Source organism: Scophthalmus maximus, chromosome 17 (genome assembly GCF_022379125.1).
Source record: "Scophthalmus maximus strain ysfricsl-2021 chromosome 17, ASM2237912v1, whole genome shotgun sequence".
Classification (NCBI taxonomy): domain Eukaryota; kingdom Metazoa; phylum Chordata; class Actinopteri; order Pleuronectiformes; family Scophthalmidae; genus Scophthalmus; species Scophthalmus maximus.
In genome coordinates, this window is record NC_061531.1 from 1,411,873 (window position 1) to 1,434,866 (window position 22,994).

A 22,994-nucleotide genomic window follows, 5' to 3' on the forward strand; every position below is an offset into this window, starting at 1 on the left:
GGGTTATCAACCTGGAAACGGTCTCCGATAGGTTGGCTTGTGAAAACAGAGCGTGACAACTTTTACAATCTGAATCAAGACTTCGTAAGGTGAACTGACCCTGAAAAAATCACCAGTTACATCAGACAAAGGTCATTTTTTAAAGATGCGTTTATGTAAAAAAAAGAATATAAAGTAGAACAGAGACTTACAGACCTTAAAAAAATTACAAATTTTAAAGAAACATACAAATTATTCTCAAGACTGTATACGCCATGTTATCTATGTCATATACTGTCATACAGTCAGTACGGTGAGTCAGACTCCTTATAGATAACGTCATTATAAATAACTTATAACAGTGCAGACCTCAATGTCTCATAGTAATAGAATGCAAGATGCCTTCATAATAAATACCTTGTAAAGACACAACCGTTCATGTACAGACACTCAAGTATATTCCAATAATAATAATAATAATGTTACCACGTAAAATGGCTTAACAACAACCCACATTCAGGAGGTCAGGTGTGGCTGATATTTTTCATATCCAGAGAGAGGTTTTAGGTTGAGCACCACATGACTTATCATGGGAAAAGTTATTCAACAGAGTGAACAAGTACATCTTAATAAAGATAAATGCTGCTTTTATCAGAATGCCAGTCCCCCCCACTTCATTAAAATCATTTTTTGAGACTGGTTATATCTTGTTTCCCTCCCAGCCCCATTTGCTCTTATGTGCTGTAAATAAGAAGGCATTGCATTTATGAGCTGATGCTCTTCTCTCTTTTACCGATATGTCAAAGTCAAACTGTAAGAACAATAAAACACTGGACAGGGAAAAAAGTTCCCCATACTGGAATGAAGCCAAGCAGAGATTTGCATCTGGTTGAGAAATGATAAAGAGAGTCCATATTCTCATCACATTCCTTTGTGCCAACTGTTCCTGACTGCCACTTCTGTAAGAACATCCTCTGACAGTAAACATCAAATATATAGAAAATACTATAAAATACACAGTTATTAACTTTAGAAAGAAAAATATGTAGACAGTTTACAGTAGTGTAGGTCTGTATCAGTGACAGATTATGTTCATCAGGGGATTTGAGTTTTGGTGGCAGGGAGTTCCTTTGTTTTACATCAGACAATAGACGTAATTCCTTAAAACAATATTTTTTACAATCAATTTATCAGATGATGATGTAATCGAGCAGTGAGATGTCAACAACAACAAAGAGAGAGACGAGCTTTCTCCAAAATGGCTTACTGCCCCTTGGACACAAACAGCACTCCCCAAGAAAAGTTCCACATGTCAACTTAAAAGGTGATGACATGTCAGTGCTTGTTCACGGATGAAAACTCAGATTGTTTCGGATTTTAACAATGAAAACTAAAGGTGGCAGTGTTAATGCACAGGAGGCTGCTAAGCGATTATATTCCTGTCACCGCACTGGCAACTGGTGCAACATCTAGGTGCCGGGAGGATGAAACTGACTCGTTTAAAACTTGTGTTTTAGGTGGAACAGTCTACTCCCTCCCGAGGCCAGGGGAGAGTGGGAGGAGCAGTGAGGAGTGACATGTTCATTTGGAAAATGGAAGGGTTCAGAGAGCTTGGCTCAATCCCATTTCACCCCTTGCCCCTACCCCTTAGCCCTACCCCTTGGTTTTGCACGTTCACCTGTAGTGGTAGGGGTTTCTGAATTCCCTTTAGGGGCTGAGGCGGAGGGCTAGAAGGCCCTCCAAACGGAGATTTCCCAGAGCCACACTCCAAACGGGGGGCTGTGAGATATGCCTTGCGGATCACGGGCAAGTCGGGTGAAAAAATGTCCAAGGTCACCAAAGAAACTCACGAATTTCTATTATCTCCGTTAATAATTGACGACAACCTTTGTTTGTCGTTTCAATGTATTATAGAGCTTTTCTTCATAAAAACCACTCCAAAAATTGCTAGTCGCAAAAATAAATCGGTAGTCGCAAAAACAAAAACGGTAGTCGCAAAAAAACACTAGTCGCAAAAAAACCTGCTAGTCGCAAAGCAGCGTTAGGCATTAAATTAGTGCCACAACTAACATGATGGGCTGTTCCGTCATTTTAGACCACAGGGTATTTTCAGTGGGATTCACCTGTCCTGTCATGCCCAACATACTAACTGCAACAGCATCTTCGCAACGATATCTCCATCATTCCAGACATTTTGAATCTCCAGTAAAAACACGTTGCGTCTGCCTGAGTAAAGCCATAGGCGACTACGGATGACGTATCTCGTTCGAAGGGTTGTCCCATTTGGTAGAGGGTTGATTTTCAACCCCAAGGGGAAGGGGCAAGGGGTAGGGGTAAAAACTCATAGACTTCTATAGAAACTGACTTTTTGCAACCAGTGTAGTTGCCCTCTGCTGGTCATTCCATAGAATACAGGTTTTAGCTTCACTTTTCGGAACCGGTGACTGCGTCTAGTATAGTCTATGTTTGGTTTTGAATATTACAATGTAACATTTTCTTTAAACAAGTTTTTTTTAAAAACCCTCAGTAACTTTTGTAAAACCACTTCAGCAATCTGCTTCAGTCTCAGTTAAATCACTGACAGAATTAGAGAGTCAAGTGCTACCAAAACTCAAAGGCCATGCCGTCTCTCACTCTCAAACTGAGTGACGAGTCTTTTGATAAAAATCTATATTAGTCAGTAACAACTAATAACTTCTTCTTCTTCTGGCCATATGAAATCAGTAACTTGTGAAAAAGCTGCTTCCTGGTCAAGGATCATCATGAATCAAAGGGGCCTTTAGAAGCTTCTCAGATGAGTCCAGTGACGGAGCAGAGTGAGCTTCATCCGAAGTGTCTTCACTTCGATGTGATGATCCAGAGTTCAGCGTTGACCAGCGGAATAAAACACCTGGCAGCTCTCAGAACTCAGTCGTACTCTAGAGGCTCCTCGAAATCGACATTCTCCTGGAAAATAAACACATAAATGATCAATTATGGTAAAATCATGGACATATACGTTTGGGCATTTGTATATATACAATATTTGCCCATCTCAAACAAACTTGCTATTTCAACTCCGGTAAGATAAATAAATAAAATGTTGGTTGTTATAATGACGGCTGAAAGACGAGGATACTCGATCTGGCAACCCACAAATTGATGTTTGGTGATGGGCAGTGGCGATTATGAACAGAAAGCATTCATAGTTTAAAGGTTTCAGATTTCACAAAATTAAAAAACTTTCTGCCTTTCTGTGTGGAGTTTACATGTTCTTTTTTGTTTGCTGGCTTCGTCCCACAGTCCATACACAGGTTAGGATGGTATGTTTGTCTCAATATGTCAACCCTGTGATAGACAGGCGTCTTCAGCTGGGATTGATAGGAGATGACATTGTCCCCAATTCAATATTATTCAATTTTATTACTATAGCACTAAATCCCAACATACATTATCTCAAGGCACTTTACATAGTGAGGTCAAGACCTCACAAGAGAGGTACACACACAGAGAAACACAATGAGCAGCAAAAAAACCGTCCCTTTTAACAGGGAGACATTTTTAGGAGAACCGGACAGAGTTGTGGGCAGAACATCTGCCTCGACCGGTTGGGGGGGCAGCTGGTATAGCTTGCCACTGACTTTGGTTCGATTCCTGGTCAGGACTTGGCTAAAAAATCCAGTGTGGGCCCTGAAGCAAGGCCCCTAATGTTACCTGCCTGCGTCTGATATGTAACCGATTATTGTAAATCGCTTTTGACAAAAGTGTCAGCAAAATGTAATGTAATGAGGAGAGAAATGGGGGAGAGCCCTAATGTCATCTTCCAAATTCAAGAACCAAATCCTGGAAAATTAAACAGAGAATGGATGAGATTGACCAGTTGATGGCTAAATGTCCTCCGTCTGAAAAAACATTAAAAATAAAAATTTGGTTGTGGGTGCTAAAACTCAAAGGCGGCTGGTATTTCAAAGTCCTTAAAGACAAGGGAACAGATAAAAGAAACTAAGAGAAATTATATCATATATACAGTATATATTCAATCACTCACCCATCCTCCGTGACTCTTTACCCAGGGGGCAAAGGTCTCCATGTAGCACTCTGCATAGCCCTGCATGCGCATGGTTCCAGTGGCTGTCACTATCCGCCGTGATACCTCCATGGTGATGGCCATGCGTTGCAGCGTCGGACTAGCCGATGGCGGCAGGGGGTCCGCAGACACCTGGCTACTGCTGACGGCGTCGAGAAGATTGGCAAACGATGCATAAGAGAGACGAGCGAAGCTGGAGCGCAGGAAGGGGTCTGACTGGATCTGTAGAAAGAAACATTTGACACATTTATTGAACATCAGTTTGTGCAGCTATCCCGTGAAGGTGCAGCTCAATGGACAGCAGCAGCAAACAATCTGAACTTACTGTAGGTGCAGAGCTACTCACGGACAGTGATAACAGTGATTCTGTCGAATATTTTCACGATTAATCGGTTAATCTGTCGAATATTTTCACGATTGATCGATTAGTTGTTTGGTCCATAAAATGTCATAAAATGGTGAAATATGTAAATGGTGTTTCCCAAAACTCCAGATAATGTTTTGTTTTGTCCTCACACCAAAGACATTAAGTTTAATGTCATAGAGGAGCAAAGAAACCAGAAAATATTAATATTTAAGAAGGTGAAATCAGAGAATTTTGACAAAACTACTTGAAAAAAAAAAAGAACTAACTATTTTTTAAAATTCATAAGCAGGCACACATTTTAGTTTAGGTTAGGGCTAGAAAGATAATTGATTGGGTCAGCCCAGTGTCAGTATAGAAAATTAACCAATGGGCTGCTGTCCCCGCTTCATTGAGTTAAATTAAATCAAACCATATTGGCCACAAGGGGCGTCGGCAAACCGGAGAGATCAACAAGCATCAATATCTTTTTGTATAAAACATTGCAGCGCAACTCTATGTCACTTCTCAACACAAAGAGCTGCCAATGATTAACAAATGAACGATAGTGCAGCTTTCCACGCCTTATGTTGAACCACTGCCTACCTTGTTGTTGATAGAATCGGCCTCCAAAGAGAGCAGCTGAACAAGCTGCTGCACCACCGCCTCTTTGTCGTACACTGCTGAAAAAAGAAGCAACAACTTTACAGTCACTGACAGTTGTGTACAGCTCCTAAGTTTGTGTCTTTACTCTTTAGGCCAGTCGCAGGTTGAAAATAGCCGTGTAAAAAAAACTAAAAAACACTTCCTGATATCAGTCCGTGGCGGCACCTGTGAAATATGAAAAACATAACTGGTAGTCCAGTTTGGGTTAGAATATATTTATCTTTTCCGGCCCCAGGCCCCTCCTCAATACTTTGTTTGCGTCAAGTCATCAAGTGCAGGCAGGAATAAAGTTGGTCATTCTAGTTAGACTGTGATGGTCATCTTTCAGTCTGGTTGATCCATATCCAACATTCATAACATGCAGTACTTTTGTTTTATTCTGTGTTAGCTAGTTACTTTGCTGTTAGTATTTTCCACATTAATAAAGATAAGATAATCCTTTATTCGTCCCACAGCGGGGACATTTGGGTGTTACAGCACCAGAGTGGATAGCAAAATATGACAGAGCAAGCGATAGGTATGTACAAAATATAAAATATGTATACTATATACAGAGCAGGAACAATAATTGCACATGGAGAATGACTATTGCCCGGTTGGTAATAAATGCAAACTTTTGAAATGAAATAAAAATAATAATAATTCCAGTGAATTATTCTACATAGGTTGAGTCCTGTGTGTGTGTGTGTGTGTGTGTGTGTGTGTGTGTGTGTGTGTGTGTGTGTGTGTGTGTTGTTGGGTGGGGGGTTGTACCTGGTGAAACCTGGGCTGTAGGACTCGGTTTCTTTATACTGGTGGACCTCTGCGCAATCTTCTCCAGCTTCTCTGCTACCTCATTATAGAAGTCAAGAGGGTGGTCTGTCCAAAAATTAACCACAACATTGTCAGAATTTTTTTTTGCATTCTAAACAAACAAATTATCGACCACAGCTAAAGCTAAACCTGGTTAGTGTATTATGTATTGTAGTAACGGAGGGGCTTACTTGGAGAGATGATGGGCTCGGTAGGTCCTGGTCCTTGGTTGACTGGCGTACTCGGCCTATTGGGATAGGATCCATGCCCCTCTTTGTCCTTCTCTTTCTCTAACTTCAACCTGAAGAACTTTGAGATCTTTTTCTTGATCTTATTTTGCTTCAGCTTCTTCTGCTGTTTCTTCTCATTTTCATCATCTTCTGATGCAGAGGAGGGGGAGACAACATCGTCCTGTGGGAACATGCAGCATCCTCAGCATCGAGGATGTGGTGATTCTGATGTAGGTGTGATGTAAACATTTTGCATACACTGATCAGCTTTGATTTCTGCATTATATTTGCGATTTGTTTACCAAACTGATCTCTTCCTAGTTATCTGGAGATATTGTCAGCCCCTGTAATATCATATTGATATCTTTGAGTATTAGTCTCTTTGCCTCACTGTCCGAGAGAAGTTGTCTGACCTACACGACTGGGTTACTGTGCAAAACATGCACTGGACCTCAACGTCACATGCGCGACACCTGCCACCTCTGTGCCAGCGGAGTGCGTCTTCTCCGCAGCGAGACTGATCATAAACAGAATGCGTTCTCGCCTTTCCCCCGAACACGCTGACATGCGCGTTTTTCTGAGCAATTCATTTTAGGTTTTTAGAAAAACAGTGTTTCCAAATTGTATTCACTGTGTAAAGTTGAGCCTCAGCTTTGTTTGTTTTTTACCGTTACAGGCCTACAGTGTTTGTTCAATGTTAAGTCAAGCAAAGTATAACCCGAGAATTTGATTACGTTTTTGTAAGGAAAAAAAGGTTTGAAAAATAAATCCTTAAAGGATAACTGTGACTGTTCCTGCAGAAAGATGCGTTGCGTTCTAAAAATAGATTTAGAAAAATGCGTACTCGATTGGCCCCTGAGGAATTGATGCAATCCCTCGATCTTGGAATTTACTACTCGTGCCCATCCCTAGTATGTAGCGAAACTCCTCCAGCTGGCCCTTCCAGACAGCACATGGAAAGCCAGGGAGGTTGACATGGTAATTTGGGCAGTCTTTAGCCGCTGCTCTCCCTGCCTCACCTTCCATGAAGGCTCATGGATGGGTAGGGTTGTGTGCTCTCTCTACCTCAGACAGGTTAGGTTGCGTGGTATTGTTGTTTTGGGGGGTCTTTAGCTGCTGCTCCCCCTGCCTGATGTTCCATGAAGGCTCATGGAATGGTACGGAAGGTGTGCTCTCCCTACCTCAGGCTTTCCATGTATGCATATGGAAGGGCAGGGAGGTCCAAGAACAGAGCCATTCCACCAAATATAACTGACAGTGATTATTGAAATTAACTAATTTTGGCCAGTGGTCCTGACTTAACTAGCCTGGCGTAGCCAGACTAATACTCAAACACGTATTAGTCTGGGACCTTTCTGTTAATTTTCGATTTCCAGGAGGCATTACCAACTGACGCAGACGAATCATGTGACGTTTGTTGAGCGACGCGAAAATGTCTGTGATGATGATTCCACAATGTCTGTGAACCAGTGTTGTCGTTTTTGTGGGAGAAATTTGAAAATATCAGGTACTTTTAGTGAAATGCTCGTTCATCAGCTGTAGCCATCTTGGTTGTTTACAAAAGTTGCTTCCCTCCGCGTCAAGCTATAAACCCCGCCAATTATCAGATAATCAGTTGTGATCAGACCGGCAAGTTATCTGCGGGGAGATATCACTTCCCAACCCGGATCCCAACCGTTTTATGGCAGGGCAAATTTAAATGAGCTCCCAGAATTTATCTGGGTCCCAGGCTATGACTTAACAGCAATTTAATTTAAACCAACAAGCAAAATGTGACTTGTTCTTCTTGGTACACATTGCGAAAGAAAAATAATACTTCCTTACATCTATTTGGTCTCTGAGGTTTGATGATCTTGCTTTCCTGTCACGGTCCAGTGAGCCTTTCTGGTCTTTAGTAGTGCGACGTGTGGTGTTCCGACGAGGCAGCTGCTTTATTAAGTCTTTGAAGCCAATCTTCTTCTCATCGGCAGAGCTGGCATCTTCAGCCTGAGAAGCCAACCCATCCTTTGCTTTTGTTTGTGGCTTGGCACTAGCACTATGGGACAAAAAAAAATCAAAGTATAATGAAAACCAGGTTCAAAGGCTGTCATATTCAAGTAAAGCCGAAAAGCAACTGATAGTCACCACCTCAATCATTTTGTGACTCTCCTTTGACAACTGTACTGTGCAATGTGGGCATTAAAATGCTTAACAGACATAAAACCTGTATGTTCACACCGCCGAGTTAATTGAATTATGAATTGACTTCAATTAAAAATCATTTGATTCGTGCTTTGGATTTTGCAGTCAGATCCTTGAATGGCTGAATATTCTTGATGTTTGCTCTATAGCTGATGTACACACCAACAATGTTTTGTTATTTGTCTCCATCTTCAAAGAGGTAGTAGGCAAGGTTGCCCATTTACCCTCTTTTCATCACAACATTGACTGAACTTCATCATTAAGAATGTGGATCCATCATATGCTGTTTAGAGTTACAGCTAAAAAGAAATATATATGGAAGAATAAGACAGAGAAAATATCAAATGTTGCTGGGACTAGACATTAGCAGCACTCTGGTAAATGGAGATTAGTGTATAATTAAGAACAGTAAGAGCACAAACAAGCACAAACAGAATATAATCACGAGTCCAGAGAAGTGATTTACATTACCTGTACTTGTCGTGGTCTATGTAGGTACCTCCGACTCTACCAGGCCTCTCTTTCATCGGGGTAGAAAGGGTCCGATGGAGAAAAGCTTTTAGGACTAGATGAGTCTCAGCCTTGATCTCCATCAAAGAGATGGAGGAGACGGAGGAGACAGAGGAGCGGCAGCCCCCAGATTCTGACATCACTAAAATAAGGATGAGACAGAAAGGCAGTTTACTAAAAAATATTTTTAATATTCTATATTATATAAGTGCGGGCCAACCTCAGAAGTGTAAGTATAGTATGCTTTACTATCATTAGATCAGCAACTGTGCAGAGACCTAGAGTGCAACAAGTCACATGTCCTGTGTCAAAATTCTGAGCTACGGCATTCAGTATGTCGTATACACTGTTTTTACCTGTACTTTTACTGTTGGTGAAGATAGAAATGGTCCCTGTGTGACACAGTGAGAAGCAGCAGGACTGAGGGACAGTTGCAGCTCAGTAAAGTTAGTTGGCATCAATCATGATGCCCAGAGTTCAGTGCGAGTGAGGAGGAACTGAGCTGCATATTAATGTCTGTCTGGGATCACATTAGTTCAATCTTACAAAGACTGAGTTGAAGATGTTTGACCCATATGGTTGACTGCAGCACAGTTTCACTGAAAGGTCTGAGACTTTTTGGAGTATTATTAGTAGATTACTTTGAGCAATGGTCTCACTCTTGGGGACCTTGGATGTGAAGGGTAATAATGAGACGGGACCTGTAGTTCTCAACAGGAGATGCTCTTATGGTTGGCCTTTTGGGTCTAAAGCAAGAGAAGCTTTTGTCATGTGCGCGTGATTGTGGGCATAATGGTGGGTGAGACCATGGCTTGAATCCACTAAAAAATTGCCAGTACATATGTGCAAACAATTGGTTGTTGTAAAACTGCTTGTATGGTCCTTTAAATGTGTCTTGCAGGGAAAATTGCAGGACAATTTTTAGGTGCTACATTATATCAAAGTGAAAGCAGAAGAAACACACAAACAAACACCTGGAAAATCCAGTCTGTTCACATTCCCGCTCTGTGTAGATCTGACAGAGAGATCAGCGACAACACTTTGATTACACGAAGCCGAACTCAACGTTTAGGACTAGGCCATATTTTTATAGTTCCAATTGTATATTCATACTATTAAATATCATATTCTACACAGGTGCAGACCAAAATATGGTTAAAATAAATTGTAAAAAAAAAAATAATAATAATAATAATTGTCCAACAATCCGATTGGCTGGGTGTTTAGATGAATGAAGTCCGTAGAGCTGGTTCAGTAGAGAACAGTCCACTGGGGACACGGACTGTCACAACCACAGTTTAAGACTGAGTTTACCCACACGAGGACATGAGCAGTCGAACGAGTGAGGTGGAAGTGAAAGGCCACGGGAGGGAGGGACCGACCGACCGACCCGGGACGGGACGGGACGGGAGCGAAACTTCAGTGACCAGGAAATGCGACCGTGGCTACTGAAGACGGACGGAAGCCGCGGAGGCCCAGGCCCAAAGTTGTGCCTCTCTCAGTCCGCTTTCTGGAACAGGAAGTGAGGGACAAACTTCACCTACCTGCGAGCGTGAGGAGTCGGCTGGTTCACTCGATGTTTCACGTCTTCTTTCTCGCCCCGGTGGTGGTGGTATAAAAGTGTGTGTATATGTGTGTGTGTGTGTGTTGGGAAGGAGGGAGAGGGGAGGGGCCTCGCTGCGGAATGGGGCGGGGCCTTGGAGCTCGACTACAGTGCTGTTCGCCACTCTTCCTGTGTGAACTGATGATTACTGTCATTGCTGTTCGACCCTAAGTGAAAAAGAACACAAATAAATCAAATCTAGGAATAAACATCAATGACTTCCATTAAATAGCTTTTAAAGTGCAGCCACAGAGAGTTCTAAAGTTTTAAACAGAACAGGGACACGTTTAAAAACAGAGCAACAGCGACTTCAACACACAATAAATCTAGCAATTAATAATGTAAGAGTGTTGCAAGCTTAATGGTGTCAACACAGGTTTGGACATACCTATGCATAACTGTGGCTCAGGAGTTAGCGTTGTTCGTCCGCCAACCTTCGTCCAACCCAGCTTTCCGCCAGTGGGCATGCCGATATGTCCTTGGGCAAGACACTTAACCCTAAATTGCCTCTGGCTGCTCCAGCGTATGAATGATAGAATAAAAAAGTGAATGTGTGTGAATGGGTGAATGTGAGTTGTCCTGTAAAGCATTTTGAGTGGTCTATATGACTAGAAAAGCGCCATTTAAATGCAGTCCATTTACCATAACTTGAATATGTTGTTAAATCTTAATATCTTGTTTACAAATAGTAACGGTTACAGAAATGTTAAGTTCTTGTTCAGGTATCAGATATTCCAAATTAGTGGCTGTTAACATAACAAGTAGGACATAGAGAAGTGACCCACGTCGCTTCCAATAACAATTTTTTTTTTTTTTAGACTCTTAACGTAAAAATTCCTTTAGTCTGCATCTTTCACAGTAACAGTATAAATATAGTTCACAACGTTGTTTTACTTGTGCGACTTTCTGTCTGCAAGCGGTGTCAGCAAAGCGTCGCTAACACTTCCTGTCAGTAACAGTTCCACCTCGTCGTCGCTCCGAGAAAAGAAAATCCCTGCTCTGACTTTTCATCATCGCTGATCCTCGTTCTTCGTATTTTCTGTAACTAGGCAATCAGCTGTAGAGTAGACAACGTACTTCCGGTGTACGTGAATGATCACGTGACATGTGTTTCCATGTGTTTCAGTGTGGCAGGAGATTATTACTGATACGGAGCTTGTTAAAATCCCAAGACTCCACCCTACCTGCAGACAGCCACTCTTAGTTTGACCACACCCCTAAGACTATAAACCCCGCCCTTCTTTTTCCCTCCAAACATGTCGGGCAGAACAAATGGATCAACGGATGTGAGTTCAAATGGACTTTTCACCTTTAAAATGTTTATTTAGTAAGATATGGCTTATATTATTTGAATGTAAACATTGTTTTCTGTTTGATTAGGCTAGACTCCAGAGTTTAATCATGAGAATAGAGAGAAAATATGCAATGCCATATTGTGGATGCATTTATAATGTAAGTCTCAAACAACTTACTTTAGTATTATTTGCTTGAAATGATTTAGATTTGTAATTTTTTCCTTTTTATTATTCCTTTTGTATAGAAAAAATCCAATCACTTGTTAGCACCTCAACCTACCTTTGAGCAAAATAAACAATTGGAACGTCTCCTGGCTCCTGTGTTTAAATGTGCACCACATTAGATGTTCTCTGAACCAACACCACCACCGACAATGTAGTTTCTTTCCGAGCTAAAACGCTCGACTGGACAGGTCTTTTTGGTAACGCCATTTTGAAATGAAAACAATCCATACGATGTAGCCCCAGGAGCCCTGCAGATGAAAACTGGAACCAACTTTTTGTGCAGTAGTGTTCCTCCAGTTAGTCCCGACCTTTCAAACATAGTCTTCTGGAGTGAAATCTACAGCTTTCCTCTGATCATTTGAGTTTTTGCAAAGTCAATGAAATCATTATTTTATAATTTGTTTTGTTTTGTTTTCACATAATTCCTGGTGTTGCTATAGCACCAAGCTACCCCCTGGCGCCGCCCATGGACAAGCGCCTGACACCGTGACGACAGAACTCCATCTGCCTATTTGTGGAGGAGGAGGAGGAGGAGGAGGGCAGCAAGTGAAGGATTGAGCACACAATGCCTTCTCTACTGACAAACGTTGCCCAGTGCCTAACACAGCAATGACTTACTCTCTACTTTCAGTTTGAAAACTGAAAACACACAAACACAAACTTACACACACACACACACACACACACAAACGCTGTGAGACAGTTTTCATAGTTTTTTTTGTTTGTTTTTTTAATTTTGTTTTTTAATTTCTCAGTTTGGTGTCGAGCTGAAACAGGGCGACATCTCGGATTTCAGACTTGGTGGAGTTATGTCCTCCTAGATCACCCTTCTTGTGAAATTATTTGAGTCTTGTGTATTATGAAGGGTCAGTAGTTACTGATGAAAAACATCTAATGAAGTTTTGTTACTGCACATGGAGCTGAAGTTACATTTGAAACATGACAAAATAGGCAGTTTTTTGGTCGGAAAGATTTAATACCTATGGATTTTAAATGTCAGCTCTGTCACGGCTCGGCTGTGTAGTTGGTGGGCTCCAGCACCTCTTTGCTCCCTCTTTGGTGTGAATGTCCTTGTGTGTATCTTCTGTGTGCATGTCGTATGTGTGTGTGTGTGCGTAATTACTAAGGAGCAGCTCCTCACAAACAGTCCTGCAAACGCGCTGAACTTTCAGTGCTGCTGGAAACCAGGAAGAGGAATCAGCGGCGCGCGACAAAGTGTATCTGTCCGTTGACAGCACTTTCAGAAGCTAGAGTTCGGGGAAATTGAGGATAATATGTCACGGTTCAAGGTGTGACCTGGACCTGGGCGCGGCCTTGTCTCAGGGCACCGGGCTGGTGGATGCACCTGGTAGTGAGCAACTCAAGACACTGCTATTAAAGTTGAGGCTGGACATGCGTTCGATGCAAGATCCTTCTACCTGTTATGGTATTGTACACGTCCTGAATCCTGTTCTATTTGAAGTGCTCTTGTCAATCACGTTTTCTGTCCAGCATCGATTTATTTTATGAACCCGTGTCGGCCTCAGCCAGGCCTTAGAGCCCTCCTCCACAAGGCCAGGCCTGCCGGTCTCAACCTGCCTCGCAGCTGCTCACCTGCCTCACAACTCCTCTATGCACTAGTTGCCCCTTTGTGGTTGCATTAAAAACCACTTAATACTGCTTCCTTGTCCGTGTTCTTGCTTCTGGAGGCCAAAAAACTAGAACTTACCGTAAGGATCTGGCCACAAACATGGACTGTGCAGACCCGGATTAAGGAAAGCACTCGCCGCACAAGGGATCGTAGTTCGTAGTTGGGTCGCTCAGTGATTCATATCAACAATCAAATGGATGCTTTGACCTCTCGTTTTTAGACCCCCCAGCTGGAAACACTGCTCAGCCACCCACTGACCCACCCCTTTTTTTGTAATTCTCTATCCTCATTCACCAGTTGTTTTTGGGTTACCTTGCCTTAAATTACAAAATCCATGCCTACATTGGTCTACATCAGGCCTATTCAACTAGCGGGCCGGATACCTCCCTTTTGGATTTTCCTGTGGCCTGCAAGAGGCTGCCGGTCTTTGTAAACCCAACGGGACTACACCTGGTCCACACCTGCCATTTGCTCCGTGTAGCGTTGCACACATAGGCTAGATATCCTGAGCCAGTTGGTGGCGGTAATGCACCATTATGCCTCCACTCATGTCTACTTGTTGATTTGGATGCAATTTTTTGGCACCTCTGTATCCAGCCTTCTGACCATAGCGTTCTTACTTTTTTGTAGCATATGTTTATGTCCATAAATAGACAGGCTGCTGTCTGGAAGAGATTACATATGAATTAAAGTGAAAGGAAAGGCGAAACATGTGACTCGTTTATTCCCTGTAGTATTGTAAGATGTCTTTGTAGCCATTAAGTATTGTGTGTGGCCCACGGACCCTCAGTGATTTTCCTATTTGGCCCACTTGCTTTTGAGGTTTAATTGGCCTGGTCTACAGGCTCTGTGGTGAGTTGGAACCCGTTTTGATCTTTCCAATGTCTCCATTCATCAATCATTTAAAATATATCAACAGTTTGAGCACAGTAAATGATAAATAAATCTAAAATTAGTAAATACGAAATAAATGTTAAAATCATGAACACGCACACATTTACTTAGTGGAAAGTTGTTTCAAATATAAGTTTACATTTTGTATAGTTGGTTTGATTTGTATTTGTACTTTTTGCAGTCGCCCAGGAGATGGTGGTATTGTAACACCCCTGGAACATCTGGCCGATGATATACTCATAAAATAAGGAAGGACACTATTTTCATCACTTTATATGAAGTTGGCAACATTTAGGGTAAAAAAAGGAAATGCATCATGTACAAGAAGGGGATGAGCAGACTCTACTTCCTGAGGAAGCTGAGATCCTTCAACGTGTGCAGCAGGATGTCGGAGATGTTCTACCAGTCCGTTGTGGCCAGCGTACTGTTCTTCACTGTGGTCTGCTGGGGGAGCAGCATCGGAGCCAGCGACACCCACAGACCTAACTAACTGATTACGAAAGCTGGTTCTGTAATAGGCTGCAGACCTTTACAGGCTGGAGACTTTTGAAGCTGTGGTGGAGAGGAGGACACTGAACAAACCTGTATCTATCATGGATAAACCCTGACCGTCCTCTCCACCTCACACAGACAGCAGAGCTCCTTCTCCAAAAGACTCATTCTGCTTCACTGTCACAAGGATGGTGAAAGGAAATCTTTTCCTGCCACAAGACATAAGACGCTACAACACCTCACCTCTGGCTGACAGAGACGCTCTGGACTCTGTTTAAAACACTAAACCCGCCACATTTGCACTTTCATGTCCCCAGGTTCCTATGCACATTTCTGGCCACTGATTGCACATACTGCACTATTTCCTGTTATTTCTTTATATTTTTTTTCCTTATCCTTATATGTTTTTGCATATTTGTATATATTTACACTTTTTTGGTATATATTATATATTTTGTAAGGTGTGTTGTGTGATACCTGCTTCTGTAACACTGGAATGTCCCAGCTTGGGAACAATAAAGTATCTATGAATAAAATATTAGAAAATCAAATTAGTCGGCATGGTGGTGCACCCCCCAAGTTGTGTAGAAAATAGATGGATAAAAATCAAACAAAAAAAATAAATTTTATGTAATTCGTAAATGATCAGAAAAATTCGAAGCATTTTCTGAATACGGTAAAATCTTGTATAGCAAGCCAAACCATTCTTGAAGATGTGAATAGGGTTAATGTGATGGATGGCAGCTTAAACCTACAACTATAATCAGCAAACTACACAACATTACACACGGCGTTGCTATAGTGACCGTGCTGCAATGGGATTTGCTGATGGCCAGGAGTAGCTTGTAGATGATTTGACTTCTCTGTTGGCCTTTTTTAGCTGTGGCACTTTCTATTTAGGCCGTCCCAGGTAAGAGGGGCTGGCTGCTGTATGCGAGTGCCATAGACTGTAGTCTCATGACACAGCTGATCCCCTCACCCACCCTGGATTACAGGAACTAGTTTTCCTGAACCTCTCAGGATCTTGAGATGATCGAAGGAGGTTTACTCACTGACATCTGATTTTTCCCTCGAAAGGTCTGAGATCATTTGTCTCAAAGAAGGTCAATAGTGCCTTGATATCAAATGTTGGGGTCATCCTGATCCAGCTGTAAAGAGGGATTTGGGTCTGATGAGGTATTAATTATTCCCTTATTTATCTCAAAATATGTATTTTAATCATGTAAAAATGGGTTAGGGTTAGTCCACTAAAGCTGATGAAAATAGACATATGCTAACCTATTCATATATGATTAAAACCATGTAATACAGTAATATTGTATAGCATATATACAATAATACCATGTGTATAATCTCATGTCAGATCAGCCTGTTCATGTGCAGACGTCATAATGCATGTGAACAGTCATTTATGTCTGAGGTGGAAATCCAGCTTGTGCACATGCACAGAGGTTCACAGAGGCGGAGGTCTGGGCACTGACGCCTTTAGCCAAGTGACTCTAACAGTGCTTGTGTCCATCTTTTTGCATAAAACAGATTTCATCTCCATCCCACTGAGTTTTCATGTATTAGAGCCCTACTGTTAGATTTACAGAAAAAGGCACCAGAGAAGGTTTCAAGATATCAGTTTTATTTGGCATTTGATTACAAAATGAGGGCAGACGTAGACATACAATTCAGAGATAATTAAAGTGAATATAGTGTGGCATAGAGTGAAACAAAGTGCACATGTTCAGTTTTATGTATAATATTACAGCCTGTCGATGGGTACAGGAATATACAGTGAGTCTGCTCTGAGTGACCTGAGGCGATGACCTGAAGGGAACCATTCAGACAGGTGGTCGGGGTGAGCCTGCTGCACCAGCCTCGCTTTGTCAGCCTGCTCTTATGCGCCAGACTCAAACCGAGCAACACATCAAATGTATGTTTTATAATTTACAAAGCTTGCTTCAACTGTTGACTTCAACTGCCCTACAATTTTTACTGAATTTGAGTTACGACCCTATAACCATGTGGAATCACATGCATTTAAACTTGGTATCTGTTTATTTCAGTTAAAGTGCATCAAACTATTTGCAATTAAAGTTCCTTCGATGGAGCTCAGTGGTGGAACTCAGTTCCACCACTGAGCTCCATCGTGGTGGAAAATGCAATGTCACGTTCAAACAAGTATGAAGAGACACCCCATCGCATTGCCGCCTTTCAAAAACCCACACGTGCGTGACAGAAAATTAAAAGGTTCTCCTATGCAACACTGATGTTCATTTTATTTGCGGAAGAAAACCTAACAGCAAAAAAAACATTGAGATGATCAAGCACATAACAGCAACAGTCCTTAGCACAGCCCCCCCCAAACCTGTCCAGCGCCACTTTGGTTCAAGACACTGGTACAAGGATTGGGAGTGACCAGACTAAAACGGAATGACGGAGGCAAAACTGCAAAAACATCTCCACCCTAACAAGTTGTTAGACCATCCTGAAAACATATTCTTTTGTAAAAAACTGCGAAAAATGGTGTCAGCGCCTTCAAAGACAAATCAATGCACTACATTCAAACTAGTGACATTAGTTTCAATAGGTTACTGTCGAGACATTTTAAAACTGATTAAAAGGCAAATGACTAGAATTACCAGTTAATGTCTTTGATTCTTGTTTGAACAACTAACATCAAAAACGAGACACAAACAATGTAAAACATGACGCACATGCAGTTCCAGCACTTCCCGTGAGAACTAAGTTGAGTACTCTGTCGGTGTTGTTGTGTGCGTGCTTACCTCCTGCAGCACAGAGCCATTTCCTCCCAGGGCCGTGCAGCGTCTGCTCTCGTCAGCGCTGCTTCATCTATATTTGGGGCCGTCTCTGCACCGACCCTTCCTGCCTTCTGCCCTCCGCCTCATCTTTAGCCTATCCATATTCTGATCACTCTATCTAAAATCACTATTCATTAGAGCCGGGAGCCAATGGGGATCGAGGCGGCTGGGTGAGGCACTTCCTCTGTGACAGGAAACCAACAACAAATACACAGAGACCACAAGCAGGGGGAGGGGGTTAATTTGAAAGGAAGAGATGAAGACATGCAGATGTTTGATGACTCTTAAGTAGGGTTGTAGGGGTCAGGAAAAAGATCAAGACCAAGTATCTCTGTGTCTGTTGTTTAAAGTGGGCCCTGACTGCTCAGGGGCTACCGATCACTGATGGAGCTAAGCTTTTCTTTCGTCTTCTCAGGTCCCTGACAATTGAACAGATATCAGACACACGAGCACACCAACTCGCTGATGGGTTCACACCTTTTTCCACTTGGATTAACCTGCCCAGAGAGATTTTGAGTCATACCCTAACCCCTAATCCTAACCCTAAATTAGGCAAATCACACAACAGCATTGGTGAGAGTGAAACGGAAGGGGTAGGTCCGTATCGGACACTGATCCTCTTCCTGATTGGTTCCACTGTATTGGTAGTAAAGGGAAAGGGTACTGTGTAAAGAGAAACATATAAAGATTGGAGCTAAAATATATATTGCCCTCACTGCGTTATCACTCCGTTATGTTTGTGATAGTCATGCCATAATAACTAAAGTTAGTTAACTAAAATAAAGTAAAATTAGTTTCAAGTGATTTACTGTTGTGTTGTGTGATTTGCTGGCGTGTTGTGTGAATTGCAGTTGTGTTGTGTGATTTACTGTTGTGTTGTGTGATTTACTGTTATGTTGTGTGATTTACTGTTGTGTTGTGTGATTTACTGTTGTGTTATGTGATTTACTGTTGTGTTGTGTGATTTACTGTTGTGTTGTGTGATTTACTGTTGTGTTGTGTGATTTACTGTTGTGTTGTGTGATTTACTGTTGTGTTATGTGATTTACTGTTGTGTTGTGTGATTTGCTGTTGTGTTGTGTGAGTTGCTGTTGTGTTATGTGATTTGCTGTTGTGTTGTGTGAGTTGCTGTTGTGTTATGTGATTTACTGTTGTGTTGTGTGATTTACTGTTGTGTTGTGTGATTTACTGTTGTGTTATGTGATTTACTGTTGTGTTGTGTGAGTTGCTGTTGTGTTGTGTGATTTACTGTTGTGTTGTGTGATTTGCTGTTGTGTTATGTGATTTACTGTTGTGTTGTGTGATTTACTGTTGTGTTGTGTGATTTACTGTTGTGTTATGTGATTTACTGTTGTGTTGTGTGAGTTGCTGTTGTGTTGTGTGATTTACTGTTGTGTTGTGTGATTTGCTGTTGTGTTATGTGATTTACTGTTGTGTTGTGTGATTTACTGTTGTGTTGTGTGATTTACTGTTGTGTTGTGTGATTTACTGTTGTGTTATGTGATTTACTGTTGTGTTGTGTGAGTTGCTGTTGTGTTGTGTGATTTACTGTTGTGTTGTGTCAGTTGCTGTTGTGTTATGTGATTTACTGTTGTGTTGTGTGATTTACTGTTGGGGCTGCTGTGGCTCAGGACGTAGAGCCGTTTGTCCACCAACCTGAAGGTTGGCAGTTCGATCCCACCTCTCGCCAGTACACATGCCGTTGTGTCCTTGGGCCAGACACTTAACCCTAACTTGCCTCTGACGGCTCTTCTGACAGTGCATGAATGAGTATGAATGTGACAGGAAAATGCGTGGTAAATAGCAGCGCTGTATGAATGTGTGTGAATGGGTGAATGTGAATTTCCTGTAAAGCACTTTGAGTGGTCTATATGACTAGAAAAGCGCTATATAAATACAGTCCATTTACTGTTGTGTTGTGTGAGTTGCTGTTGTGTTTTGTGATTTCCTGTCGTGTTGTGTGAATTGCTGTCCCCCTGATAAAAAACCTGTCTTGCTTTGAGGTATTTCTCTGTAAGGTTTGAGCTTTTCTCTTCTAAATGATGAACAGTATGTGCAGAGTTGGACTCTTGAAGGCTGTTTTCACTGTCATCTGCTGTCTGTCATCTGGGGGATAGTTTCTTTTGTTCTCCTAAATCTGAGTTGAAGACATAGACCTATGTGCAGGATGTGTAACCCCGTGCAGCTCCACGGGAGTAGCTATGGGGGTGACGATCCTTGCTCAAGGGCAGCAGTCAGATAGTAATGACATAGAAGGAAACCTTCTATTTTTTCAGAGAACCTTTCAGGGAAGACACCAGATTTGATGAATCTGACTGAAAGAAAAAAAATTCTAGTCAATCTGCTATATGAAGAAGCTGGATGTACATAGTTGCTGATTTCCACATCCAGCCATCACAGAGCATGATCATTCATCTGGGGCCTACACTATGTTCAGCATACCCAGAATATGTTTTCGTCACCTGGCATAACTAAACCTAACATCGGTCATCCCGATAACCTGTACTAAGCTGCTTATCAAATCTCTCTGTTAACCCTCATGTGGAAAAGAGTTGTTAATTACAGTTATAAAGTTATTAATATGATACGAGTAAAAGTGAAACTCTACAAAGTGAAATGTAAATATGATGAAATAACCAGAACAGTAAGGAACCACTCAAAACTATTTTTGATATTTAAAGTCTACCGAATAATATACAGTAAATAATCACAGGGATTTTATCTTTTTATCAATGGAGTGAATATATTTGTCCCTTTTGTACCAAAGATGATCAAACTATTACAAACGGAGGCAGAGGAAATCTCAGACTTTTTCTGCTGCTAAAGCAGAGAGGAGTGGACAGAAGTAGTTCATTCATGATGAGGTCAATCACACTGTATTGTTCATTCATAGTGATGAAAAATACTGAAAAGTGTATGGATCATTTTTCTATTAAAAGATATAGTATTTAGTTTGTATTGCTATTTATCGCCATGCAGTCTCTTCATGTTATTCCGAGCTGCAGTGATAGGTAAAGGATGAATAAGTGAATTCTGACGAAGCTCTAAAATTAATGAGTCTATGTATTTATTAAGTGTGATTGGGAACCTAACTAACTTTTACCGCAGTTGTGATCAATCATGATTGGAGCAAAAAAGTCAAATGACACATAATAAAATAGGTGTATGTGTAATATTTTCTGAAATATTGAAAATATATTTAAAAAATGTCTTTCCTCACACTGTCAAAGAAACAAGAGCTCAACAGGCTGCATCATGTATCATGATTCAGTTGTCCTGAATCGACATGAGGTTATTATATTTCACTAGTTAATACCAATGAACGTGATTATTGCTGAAGACATAAAGAATGTGCCACAGGCACCAGGATGGTAAGTGATGGTGAGCTGGTGGGCAGGGTGCTGATGGGATGATAGCGATAGGCCCATATTCAAAGAGGGCAGATAAGGAAAAGTGACCTCGATAACAGCAGGGTGGGGAGTCCATGGGGGGATAGTTGTTTAGAGAAGAGGTTTAGTCTGCCGTACAATCTGCCACAGCGTGCTTTCTCATAATTAACTCCTTGCAGTCGCCATGGCAAAGCAACGACCTGAAGACATCTGACCGTATATGGTCTGTAAGTGCAGGGTCAACAGCAACGTGTTTGTAGCTCTGTGCAGGAGGATCTGACTCTTCCCTAATTGTGCTTATCGTGATTATATTTTTCTGTTTGTTTGCTCCTATTGATTTTGTTGACAAAGCACTCACTGTCATGTAAGAAAATGCATGCTACAGAAATATATATATATATATATATATATATATATATATATATATATATATATATATATATATATATTCATTTATCTTAAAAAGTGGATAACCAACTGTCACCTCCATGCAGCGTGTTAATCCTTTTTTTTTTGGCCAGCAACATTGTGCATTTGCTAGATTGAGTTTTATCTGAAATGGGTGTAGGGATTTGCTGACAGGAAATCCACGGTCACATAGGCAGGAAATGCGGCAGTTCAGAAAAAGAAAAAACAAGATGAGAGGAGGGGAACACCCTTTTTTTTCCTCAGGTGTTTTATAGTTTATGATACCTCTGTTTTCTGTATTTGACATCATTGTTGTTGGTTGTGTTGTTCTCGGTTTTTATCTACTGCTTTTTTTTCCGGGAAAGCACTTTTTTACCTTGTTAAGAAAAGTGCTATGGAAATAAAGTTTATTATTATAAGTTTATAAGTGTGTAAAACAGAGAAAAAATCCTTGTAAATGTTCTAATCCTGAATTTGTCCACACAATAATTCAACGCCTAATTCCGGTAGGTAGAGTTGGTCAGGTAATCAAACTCATGCAGCTATCATGATCAGTGTACGTTAAGGAATAGTGGCATTAGAATGTTCCAGTGGATACGTTATGAAAAACTGTGCTGTTATATATAACCTTGGTTGAAGGTAGTGCTTTGCAATAGTCTTATAGATTCCTCTTGTCTTAACTTTTTCTTTTTTTTCTCCCTCTTTGACTGTGACCCACACTGGGGTTATATTGTGGAGGCTGTTCTTGTTTCTGTCTGTTCCAATGCACTGTGCATGACATAGTTTTAATAAACTGGGAGGAAAAAAATCAGTACTGTACTAAGGAAATAGAAATCAATTGCTGGATCATCTGTCGAGGTGTTGTTCCATCCACCATGGTTACTGCAACGACCAGTGGCGCCATCAAGTAGGGGTCCGGGGGGGGGGGGGGGGGGGGTTCCCCCCATGAAATCATTGGTTTATTATTATAATAGTTAAATAGTATAGTGAGGTCTAAGTACAATAATATATAAAAATAAATGCAGCCAGCCTGGAAGCTTGTATTTGATATATACAAGAGCAGCAGAATTATACTAAATTCTGCTTTTATCTGATATTTTACATTGGGTACTCTCATTTAAATCAATAAGTTTATTTTTTATTAAGGTTAAAAAGTATAGTTAGGTTTAAGTGTCACAGGTTTGAAGGAGCAGGACCCAAATAAAGGTTAGAAGGAAAAAAAGAGTATTTAATAACTAAGGTAACAAAAAACAGACTTAAATAAACAAAATCCAACTCTCCAAAATATACTATAACGGCATAATAGAATTCCTGAAATTCAGTTATGGCTTTTGGTTTAGTTGTGCCAGCCCGACATTTTCAGTGGCCCCATCTGGCCCCCCCTGAGAAAATATTCTGCGGGCGCCACTGGCTTCGACCGATAGCTCAAGTACACTTCCTAAAATAGACAGTTGGTGGCGATGTTGGTCCGTATGTTGCCA

The 22,994-nt window shown here is 41.2% G+C and overlaps 1 protein-coding gene across 2 annotated transcripts; it reads right to left on the reverse strand.

Annotated features, from left to right (window-relative positions):
- Positions 1–132: 132 nt before the first annotated feature.
- Positions 133–10,466, reverse strand: bcl2l12 (BCL2 like 12). Of its 2 annotated transcripts, none has more exons than XM_035615359.2 (8): positions 10,312–10,466; positions 8,729–8,909; positions 7,901–8,111; positions 6,038–6,257; positions 5,808–5,912; positions 4,995–5,068; positions 4,007–4,267; positions 133–2,925 (listed from the first exon to the last, which is right to left on the reverse strand). In XM_035615359.2, the coding sequence occupies exons 2-8, from the start codon at positions 8,905–8,907 to the stop codon at positions 2,887–2,889; spliced, it is 1,089 nt and encodes a 362-aa protein (XP_035471252.1). In that variant the 5' UTR covers positions 8,908–8,909; positions 10,312–10,466; the 3' UTR covers positions 133–2,886. The 2 variants fall into 2 exon arrangements, with proteins under 2 accessions (XP_035471252.1, XP_035471249.1); XM_035615356.2 differs by having other exon boundaries at positions 4,995–5,071.
- Between the last annotated feature and the right edge of the window lie 12,528 nt (positions 10,467–22,994).